The sequence below is a fragment of the Cetorhinus maximus genome, chromosome 23 (assembly GCF_964194155.1).
Source record: "Cetorhinus maximus chromosome 23, sCetMax3.hap1.1, whole genome shotgun sequence".
Taxonomy (NCBI): domain Eukaryota; kingdom Metazoa; phylum Chordata; class Chondrichthyes; order Lamniformes; family Cetorhinidae; genus Cetorhinus; species Cetorhinus maximus.
This window is the reverse complement of record NC_135901.1, coordinates 25,568,912-25,580,088: the sequence shown is the minus strand read 5'-3', so window position 1 is coordinate 25,580,088 and position 11,177 is coordinate 25,568,912. Positions and strand designations below refer to the sequence as shown.

Genomic DNA, 11,177 nt, shown 5'->3' with positions numbered 1-11,177 from the left:
TCCAGCCGTTTGCTATTTTAATTCTCCACCCCATTCCCAGTCTGAGCTCTCTGTCCTCAGCCTCCTGCACTGATCATAATCACCACTCCCATTATTTCAGACAGTAGATGCTGGTAATGGTTCTGCTGTTATCATTTATACTCCCTCTGGATCTGAATTTTATTTGTTCACTTGTCCCATTAGTTTATTTACTTGTCTCATTATCACACAATTTTGTGTGACATTATCCTCCCCTTTGTCATTTAATCACTGCTACCTTCCATTAACAATGTTCTTTCTTCTCTTCCCCGCTCTTTTCCCAGGCTCTGTACTTGATTGTGAACAATTACATCTTTAAATTCTTCAAGCTTTGATAAGGTTCACTCACCTTAAACATTGATGCTGCTGCCCTCTCCATAGAGGCTGTTTGACCTGCTGAGTGTTTCCAACATTATCTGTTTTAAATTCAGAATTGCTGCATCTGCAGTATTTTATTTTTGGGTCATTGTGGAACAGTTTTCTCTCACTTAATGTGAGCTGTTTAAAGAATTAAAATTATTAAAGAATAAGGCAACAGTTACTGTCAATCTGTTCGAAAACAAATGGGACAAAATGTTAGTTACTCACTTTTTAAACTATTGTTTGATGGGATGTGGGGTCACTGTCAAGACCAGCATTTATGATCAAAATCTAATTTCCATTGATCTTTGGGGCTTGATCAGCCATTTTAAAAAGCATTTAAAAGCCAACCCATCACGGTGGGCCGGGAGTCACATGTCGGTCAGACCAAGTAAGGAAAGCAGATTTCCTCTACAAAAGAAAATTAGAGAATTAGATGGGTTTTCATGACAATCAATGATAGCTTCATGGTCACCATTCCTGAGACTAGTCTTCAATTTCAGAATTATTGATGAATTGAATTGAAATTCCACCCACTGCCATGGTGGGATTTGAACCTGTGTCCACAGGTCCAGGTTATTAGTCCAGTGACCTGGTCACCTGTCCTTCACAATTGAAACACAACGTTTCCATATAGGATCAAACCAGTAATTTCACATGTAAAGCAAACATTATGACCGTTGCACTAAGGAAATCAGTGCCAAGCATTCCAGACCGAGGGGAACTGACCATACAACTCTCAGTCTTATTCACAAAAAGGAAATGCTGGGAATACTGAGCAGGTCAGACCAAAGGAAATGCTGGGAATACTGAGCAGGTCAGACTGAGAGTCTGTGGAGAGAGAAACAGTTAATGGTTCCGGACACTGAACTTCCATCAGAACAAGTTCACAGGCAGAGAAAAGGGAGGATGGGGAAATAACGAAAGAGAAGGTTTGTGATTGGGAGAGATTAAATAACAAAGGGGATGAGGATGCAAGGCAAAAACGATGGTAATGGAACTCGTGATGAAACTACAGGTGGAAGAGTCATTCTGTATGTGTCATCAATTTCTGCTCTAATTGGAAATGTGTTGCTTCTCTGTTGACCCATTTCACTTCTGTCCTATGCTAAAAACTCTCAATCTTTCTCCACCATTACCTTTTACAAACATTTCATTGAACAAACACACACAGTCACATAGGAAAACAACCATTATTTTGAAGTGTTGAAACAATGAAGCAAATATTTTCATAACGATCTTGTTCATGATTCATATCAATATTTTAGAGATAATTTTTAGCTTGGGGAAGATTAAAGCTGTAAGGATAAGGTTATTAACATTCTAGGCTTTTGAAATTGCTAGGACGCCTCAAGAAATGGCAGTTCAAAGGGTGACATGTGTTTGTTTAACACGCAGACACTTCCTCCTACCTCCCCCTGGACCATGACCCCACCACTGAACATCAAGCCATTGTTTCCAGGACTGTCACTGACCTCATCTCCTCTGGAGATCTTCCCTCCACAGCTTCCAACCTCATAGTCTCCCAATCTCGGATGGCCCGCTTCTACCTCCTACCCAAAATCCACAAACAGGACTGTCCCGGCAGACTGATTGTGTCAGCCTGTTCCTGCGCCACAGAACTCATTTCTTGCTATCTTGACTCCATTCTCTCTCCCCTTGTCCAGTCTCTTCCCACCTACATCCGCGATTCCTCTCACGCCCTACATCTTATCAACAATTTCCAGTCCCTTGGCCCCAACCGTCTCCTCTTCACCATGGATGTCCAATCCCTATACGCCTCCATCCCCCACCGTGATGGTCTGAGGGCTCTCCGCTTCTTCCTTGAACAGAGGCCCGAACAATCCCCATCCACCACCACTCTCTTCCGTCTGGCTGAACTTGTTCTCCCACTGAACAATTTCTCCTTAAGTTCGTCTCACTTCCTCCAAATAAAAGGTGTGGCTATGGGTACCCACATGGGCCCCAGTTATGCCTGCCTCTTTATGGGCTATGTGGAACATTCCTTGTTCCAGTCCTACTTAGGACCCCTCCCACAACTCTTTCTCTGGTACATCGATGACTGCTTCGGTGCCACTTCATGCTCTCATCTGGATCTGGAAAAATTTATTAATTTTGCTTCCAATTTCCACCCCTCCATCATTTTCACGTGGTCCATCACTGACACTTCCCTTCCCTTCCTTGACCTCTCTGTCTTAATTTCTGGTGATAGACTGTCCACCAATATCCATTACAAGCCTACCGACTCCCACAGCTACCTCGACTACAGCTCCTCACACCCCACTTCCTGTAAGGACTCCATCCCATTCTCTCAGTTCCTTCGCCTCCGTCGCATCTGTCCTGATGATGCCACTTTCCAAAACAGTTCCTCTGCCATGTTTTCCTTCTCCCTTAACCGAGGTTTTCCACCCACGGTGGTTGACAGGCCCCTCAACCGTGTCCGGCCCATCTCCCGCACATCCGCCCTCACACCTTCCTGTCCCTCCCAGAACCATGATAAGGTCCCCCTTGTCCTCACTTATCACCCCACCAGCCTCAGTATTCAAAGGATCATCCTCCGCCATTTCCGACAACTCCAGCATGATGCCACCACCAAACACACCTTCCCTTTACCCCCCTGGCAGCTTTCCGCAGGGATCATTCCCTCCGGGACACCCTAGTCCACTCCTCCATCACCCCCTACATCTCAACCCCCTCCCATGGCACCTTCCCATGCAACCGCAGAAGGTGCAACACCTGCCGCTTTACTTCACCTCTCCTCACCGTCCAAGGGCCCAAACACTCCTTTCAAGTGATGTAGCATTTCACTTGCACTTCCCTCAATTTAGTCTACTGCATTCGCTGCTCCCAATGCTGTCTCCTCTACATTGGAGAGACCAAACGCAGACTGGGTAACTGTTTTGTGGATCACCTTCGGTCTGTCCGCAAGCATGACCCAGACCTCCCTGTCGCATGCCATTTCAACACACCACCCTCCTCTCATGCCCACATGTCTGTCCTTGGCCTACTGTAATGTTCAAAGCAAACTGGAGAAACAGCACCTCATCTTCCGACTAGGCACTCTACAGCCTTCTGGACTTAATATTGAGTTCAATAATTACAGATCATGAACTCTCTCCTCCATCCCCACCCCCTTTCCGATCCCCCCTTTTCCAATAATTTATAATTTATTTATTTATTTTTGCAACTTTTTTTTCTCTTCCCTCCTATGTTAAAAGTTTTTCGATCTATTGTTTCATCTCCAGCTTTTAGCCCATTTCAATCCATTCCCCCCACCCCACCCGCATTAGGGCCATCTGCCACTAGCTTGTTTCCCTTAATGTCCCCATTAGCACATCTTTTAGATAATATCACCACCGTCAACACCCCTTTGTCCTTTTGTCTATGACATCTTTGGCAGTCTCTTCTTGCCTTCCACCTATCACTGGCCCCCTATCTAGCTCTCCTGTCCCACCCCCTTCTACTAGCTTATATTTCATCTCATTTCTATATGTCTTAGTTCTGATGAAGGATCATACGGACTCGAAACGTCAACTGTATCCCTCTCCACAGATGCTGTCAGACCTGCTGAGTTTTTCCAGGCACTTTTGTTTTTGTTTGTTTAACATGGTCTGCATAGAAGAGAGAGAAAGCTATAAAATGGCAGGTGAACTCATTTGGCAAGAAACCTGGAGACAGAGTGTGTGTGAGCTGTATTGTCCTGACTTTGTTAAAGAGGTGAATTATTTAAGCAGACTTCAGGGTTAAGAGGTTTGGTTAATTAATGTAAATATCTATTGGTACATGGGCTCTCTTTTGAAATACCATCATGTATTGTACATTAGGCCACACCTACAAACTTGTCCCTTGTACTTCCAGTGAAGTGGAGGGCAGTTTTCAATGGCTGCTTCAGTGGATTGAAAATCACAGTGATGCACAGACACAGTGCGGTTCTGATGAAAGGTTACAGGCTGAAATACATGTAAACTATGTTTCTTTCTCCACAGACGCAATCAGATCTGCTGAAAATTCCAGCACTTTCTGTTTTTCATTCAGGTTTCCAGCATCCCCAATATTTTTCTTTTCCTGAACTGGAGAGTGCTGAGGATGTGGAGCTCATTGCAAGAAGGGTTTGAGATCCCCGTCTGAGCTGGAAACTGATGAGTAAAATCACAGCGTAAAAAGATCATCACCATCTGGAAGTGGAAGGGGATTCAATCGATCATCCTATTTACTGACACAACAGCAGTCACACTGCAGAGAGACCTTTCAGATATTTCACAAGTCAGAAAGGATTTGCTTAGTTTTCTCACCTCCCAATTCACCAATTTAGAAAGTTTGAAGGATTTTATTCACAAATCAGCACTTTCTTACTAGAAAGAGACATCTTAGGTGTTCTGAGCCTTGGAAAAAAAATCATTTGTTTCCCCCATGTTCTGAGACTACAGTGAGTTTGAATTTAACTGTTGAAGTGTTAATTTCTATTAATTACACCCAGGAAAGAACTATGATGGAGGACCCGTGCACTTTGGTTGCTGTATCAATTGATGTCATAATTTCATATCTTGGCCCTATGACTCCAATCGATTACAAAACGTGATTTCCTATTCAACAATATCGCCTTTCAATGGCCGAGGGTTTACCCAGCATTCACGGCGGGGCAGAATATACCCTATCCTCGCTGCAGGAAGACTGCGCAGGCGCAATGCCGGGTGAGTCTCGAGCATGCGCCTTGTGGGTGCATTTAGGGGAGCATGCGCAGTAGCTGCCTGTACCAGGCGCTGGTAGAAGGATGAGAATTGCGGAGTGCAGGCGAGTCAATGAAACCGGTAGATGGCGAGGACTGGAGGCGGTGGAGTGGGCAGTGAGGTTTTATAGAGATCCACTGAAGGCTTCAATACCCGAATTAATTGTAGTGGCTCCGCGGTCGCAGCGAACGGTCGTGGGGGCAGCTGCGGGCCGCTGTTCTCAGTAAAATGACGGAGTTAATGGCCGCCATCTTTACTGGTGCAGCAGGGCGCATGCGCGAACATCCCTGTCAGCAGGAGGAGAGAATATTGTGCATTTCTGAGATTAAAGCAAAAAACTGGGATGCTGGAAATCCGAAACAAAGACAAAAATACCTGGAAAAACTCAGCAGGTCTGACAGCATCTGCGGAGAGGAACACAGTTAACGTTTCAAGTCCGTATGATTCTTCAGAACTTAAGAGTCCTGCAGACTCGAAACATTAGCTCTGTCTTTCTCTCCATAGGTGCTGTCAGACCTGCTAAGTTATTTCCAGCAATTTTTGTTTTGTTTCAGATTTCCAGCATCCGCAGTATTTTGCTTTATCTAGGTCTTTAAAATCCTCATGAGGATGGGCAGGTCGATGCGGACAGAATGTTTCCGCTTGTTGGTCTGTTCAATACTGGAGGTCTTGTGTACACAATAGTTACAAATAAACCCAACAGGAAAACTTCAGATGTTTCTTTCCTCAGGCAGTAATTAAAATGTGGAACTCACTATTACAGTAAGTGGCTGAGAAAAATACCTGAGACTTTTTCAAATAGAAACTAGATGAGAACATGAGAGAGAAGGGATTAGAAAGATCAACTGAACGGCTGAGATGAGGTTGGCAAAATGAGAGGAGATTCGTGTGGAGTAGAAACTCCAGTGCAGACTAGATAGACTAAATGGCCTGTTTGTGTAATGTATATTCTGTGTAATTCTTTGTAAACCTATTTTACAGGGTAATAGAAGAGGAGGATTTGCAGACAGGAATATCAAATCAAATCTCACGTCTGACAGAGTAAACTGGTTGATTGGGATCTGAAGATTTGTACATCTGAAGGGATTTAATTGACCGTCTCAGCTGGAAACTGGTGAGAGGCCGATCACCTGCTCCTCCTGTGTGAAGGGATTGATACAGCTGGTAAACATGCTGACACGACAGCGAGCTCACAATAGTGAGAGGCTGTTCACCTGCTCTGTGTGTGGGAAGAAATTCATGTGTTCATCCAACCTGCTGGCACACCAACTGGATCACATTGATGAGAAGCCTCTTCAGTGCTCTGACTCTGGGAAAAGCTTTGAAACCTCTGAGGAACTGGTCCAACAGCAACGAGTTCACACTGATGAGAGACCGTTCAGCTGCTCCCACTGCGGGAAGAGGTTCAGGCTGTCCTCCTGCCTCGCGGAGCACCAGCTCCTTCACACACACGAGAGGCCGTTCAGCTGCTCTCACTGTGGGGAGTCGTTCAGTGAGTCAGGGCATCTCACTGAGCACCAGCGAGTTCACACCAAGGACAGGCCATTCAGCTGCTCCCAGTGTGGGAAGGCATTCACTCAGTTTTCAAGCTACACTAAGCACCAACTGGTTCACTCAGATGAGAGACCTTTTAAATGCTCCGAATGTGAGAAAACCTTTAAAAGAAGCATTGATCTGCTGAGGCACCAGTGCATTCACACTGGGGAGAGACCGTTCCCCTGCTCTGTGTGTGGAAAAAGATTCATTCATTCTTTCCACCTTCTGACACATAAGCGTGGTCACACAGGGGAGAGACCATTCATCTGCTCCGTGTGTGGGAAGGGTTTTATTCGGTCATCCAGCCTTCTGATGCACCAACGGATTCACACCGGGGAGAGACCATTCACCTGCTCCATATGCGGCAAGGGATTCACTCGTTCAAACCAACTTCTGATACACAAGCGAGTTCATACTGGAGAGAGACCGTTCACCTGCTCCGTGTGTGGGAAAAGATTCACTCAGTCAGCCAACCTGCGGACACATCAGTCGGTTCACACTGGGGAGAGGCCATTCATCTGCTCCGTATGTGGCAAGAGTTTCTCTCGTTTGTCCTACCTTGAGGTACATGAGCGAGTTCACACCGGTGTGAGGCCGTTCACCTGCTCCACGTGTGGGAAGAGATTCGCTCATTCATTCCATCTGGTGAGACACCAGCGCAGTCACACTGGAGAAAGGCCGTTTACCTGCTCTGTGTGTGGGAAGGGATTCACTTGTTCATCTTATCTGGTGAGACACCAGCGCATTCACACTAGGGAGAGGCCGTTCACCTGCTCCTTGTGTGGGAAGGGATTCCCTGATTCAACCCACCTGCTGAGACACCACCGCATTCATATGGGGTTGAGGCCGTTCTCCTGTTCTGTGTGTGAGAAGGGATTCACTAATTCATCCAACCTGCTGAGACACCAACGCATTCACACTGGGGAGAGGCCATTCACCTGCTCCGTGTGTGAGAAGAGATTTACTCGGTCATCCGACCTGCTGAGACATAAGCGAGTTCACAAGTTACCAGAAAAGTTGGATTCAGTTGTTGATGCTGAGGATCACGTCCAGAACTGAACCTTTTCTCCTTTCTAACTCTAGATTATTTCAGTTCTCATATCTTCAGTCACTCTCATGGACAAGTCCCAGCTCTGCGTACCTCCTAGAGTGTCTCAACTTTTTACGATTTACATCAATGACTTAGATGAGGGGAGTGAAGACATGGTAGCTAAATTTGCAGAGGACACAAAGATAGATAGGAAAGTATGTTGTGAAGAGGACATGAGGAGGTTGCAGATGGATATAGGTAGGTTGAGTGAGTGGACAAAGATCTGGCAAATGGAGTTTAATGTGGGAAAATGTGAAGTTCACTTTGGCAGGGAGAACAAAAAAGCAGAGCATTACTTAAATGGAGAACGGCTGCATAATTCTGAGGTGCAGAGGGATCTAGGTGTTCTAGTACATGAGTCACAAAAAGTTAGTAAGCAGGTACAGCAAGTAATTAAGAAGGCTAATGGAATGCTATCCTTTATTACAAGAGGAATTGAACATAAATGTAAGGATTTCATGCTTCAGTTATACAGGGCATTGGTGAGATTGCACCTCGTATACTGTATACAGTTTTGGTCTCCTTATTTAAGGAAGGATAGAAATACATTGGAGGTGGTTCAAAGGAGGTTTACTAGATTGATACCTGGAAGGAGTGGGTTGTCTTATGAGGAAAGGTTGGACAGACTGGGCTTGTTTCCACTGGAGTTTAGAAGAGTGAGGGGTGATTTGATTGAAGTATACAAGATCCTGAACGGCCTTGACAAGGTGGACGTCGAAAGGATGTTTCCTTTTGTGGGTGAGTCCAGAACTAGGGAGCACTGTTTTAAAATTAGGGTCGCCCTTTTAGGACAGAAATGAGAATTTTTTTTCTCTCAGAGCGTTGTGCAACTTTGGAATTCTCTGCCTCAGAAGGCGGTGGAGGCGGGGTCACTGAATATTTTTAAGGCAGAGGTAAATAGATTCTTGTTAGGTAAGGGAATTAAAGGTTATCAGGATTGAAATACAAGAAGATCAGCCATGATCTTATTGAATGGTGGAGCAGGCTCACAGGGCCGAATGGTCTACTCCTGTTCCTATTTCTTATGTCATTATGTCTCTCCTAGCCTTGGCATCCAGGGAAGGAATTGGTAACACACCCAGGATCACTATTGCTGAAAGTTTGCTGAACTTTTGTGAAAAAACAGACATCCTGTTGAAGGTTTTCATTTTGCACTCATCAGGACAGGTTTGTAAGAATACCAATTGTAAATAGAACAATGATTTACACTACATGAGAAGAGGGGCTGATTGGTTGGCAAGAGAACTCTGATTGGTGGAGGTGTTACCATGGAGAATGCAAAAGGCAGTAGTTAACTGCCAAGCTTTTGTTAAAATTCAAACCAGGTCGATTCTGGTTGGTCATGGCATTGTCATGGGGAATGAACCATGAAATGGCTGTCCCCAAGCTTTTGTTTTGTTGAAAATGGTGCAATGTGTGGACATGTCCTTTGCAAACAGAGAGCGCAGGACAGGTGTGTGAATACATGAATTTCTAGCATGTGTAAGTGAGCCATACCGTGAGCATGATTGATAATTTTAAATTGTTTGTCAGTGTCATTCTTAGCACAATCAGATTTGTTTAGCAAAGCAATTAGGGAATCACTTCTAATGTTAGACACTTTGTTATGAGTTTTGCAAGTCTGGGCCGGTTGAGTATGGTCAGTACTTTGCCTGTTGTGAACAGCCGAAGGGACGCACTGTTTGACAAGAATGATACCAGAAATGTGTGTGTTTACATATGAGGAAAGGATTGACAGGCTGGGTCTCTTCTCTCTTGGATAAAGGAGACTGAGAGGTGACCTAATAGAGGCCTTTAAAATGATGAAAGGTTTTGATAGAGAGGATACAGAGAGAATATTTCCTCTTGCGGGTAAGAGAGACCATCAATATAAGATAGTCACCAAGAATCCAATAGGGAATGCAGAAGAAACTTCTTCACCCAGAGAGTGGTGAGAATGTGGAACTCGCTACCACAAGGAGTGGGTGAAGTGAATAGTGCAGATGTATTTAAGGGGAAACTGGACAAGCGCAAGAGGGAGAAGGGAGTAGAGGATTACAATGATAGAGTTATATGAGGAAAGATGGGAGGAGGCTTGAGTGGAGCATAAACACAGACTGAATGACATGTTTCTGTGCCGTATATCCTCTGTAATCCTATGTAATCCAGCTCTGAATCCACTATTATTTCTGTTTGTGTCGGGAAGCAGCATGGCATTAACCTGAAGACTAAACTCAGACTCTCCCAGGGCATTGTCCTTACCACCCTGCTGTATGGAGCAGAATCCTGGGTCTGCTATCGGAGCCATATCAAAGCTCTGGAACGCTTCCACCAAAGACACCTGAGGTCCATCATGAGAATTCGATGGCAGGACAAAATCACAAAACAATGAGATTCTCCATCGTGCTGGGCTCAACAGCACAGAGACTACCCTCCAGAAAATTCCACTTGGATGGCCAGGCCATGTACCCCACATGGATGATGACAGAATTCCCAAGCAGATCTTCAATGAGGAACTGTCTCAGGGTAAACAACATCAAGGTGGTCAGTATAAATGATACAAGGACACCCTAAAAAAGAGCTTTACAAACTTGTGAATTGCAGACCACCTCTCTGAGGAAACACTGCAGCCGACCGGCCCATGTGTAGGCAAGCACTGAAATTTGGTTCAGCATGTTTCAAGGACCATGTACACCAGACTTGCAACATCCGATGTGCCCAGAGGAAGACCAGAGATGGAGCAGCTGCAGAAGTTCCCCCGGCACCAACAACAGCAGCATGAACTGCCAGTTTTGTGGGCGTCCATGTCGATCCCACATTGGACTCTTCAGTCATGAGAGGAGCCACAGAAAACGATGCAATCATTGACAGCTTGGACATACTCGAACAACGAGGAGTCTACCCCAACATTATCCCTGTTCTCCGGATCGGGGAACTATACTCTGTCTGTATGATTGCAGTGCTGTTAATAAAGTCAGGAAAAGCCAATCTGTTATTGTGAGTTTGATTATCTGGTGTCTGAAACAACAGGATTGAACATTTAGATTCAACAAGATGAACAAGGAAACACATTACAGCCCAATACTCCAGCTCAATATTCACAGGAGAAAGTCTGTTACCTAACACCTCGAGTTGATAGAACAGAGAAAGATCCCAACTGTAAGAAACCCTCGAACCATTTGTAAATATCTTTCAAGTGCTGACAGATTCCAACCATCAGTTTCCATTATATTGAAGTGAATGGAAGGTGAGAGAGTGGTTATTCTAGAATTATAAAGAAAACGAGTTAGACCACAGCTAAAGTACTGAGTACAGTTCAGGTCACTACATTACAGGAAGGATGTGATTGCGTTAGAGGGGGTACAGAAGAGACTTATCTGGGTGTTGCCAGGACTGGAGAATTTTAACTGTGAGGAAAGATCAGATAGACTGGGATTATTTTCTGTGGAACAGAGGAGGCTGAGGGG

General features: G+C 44.9%; 1 protein-coding gene across 1 annotated transcript; it reads left to right on the top strand.

Annotated features, from left to right (window-relative positions):
* Positions 1-6,090: 6,090 nt before the first annotated feature.
* LOC144698241 (uncharacterized) lies at positions 6,091-10,721 on the top strand. Its single transcript, XM_078570225.1, has one exon. It carries the CDS (start codon positions 6,276-6,278, stop codon positions 7,698-7,700), a length of 1,425 nt encoding a protein of 474 aa, XP_078426351.1. The 5' UTR covers positions 6,091-6,275; the 3' UTR covers positions 7,701-10,721.
* Positions 10,722-11,177: the final 456 nt, after the last annotated feature.

Excerpts from the sequence above, each read along its gene's own strand:
- LOC144698241 (XM_078570225.1), top strand. The coding sequence starts at position 6,276 with ATGCTGACACGACAGCGAGCTCACAATAGTGAGAGGCTGTTCACCTGC.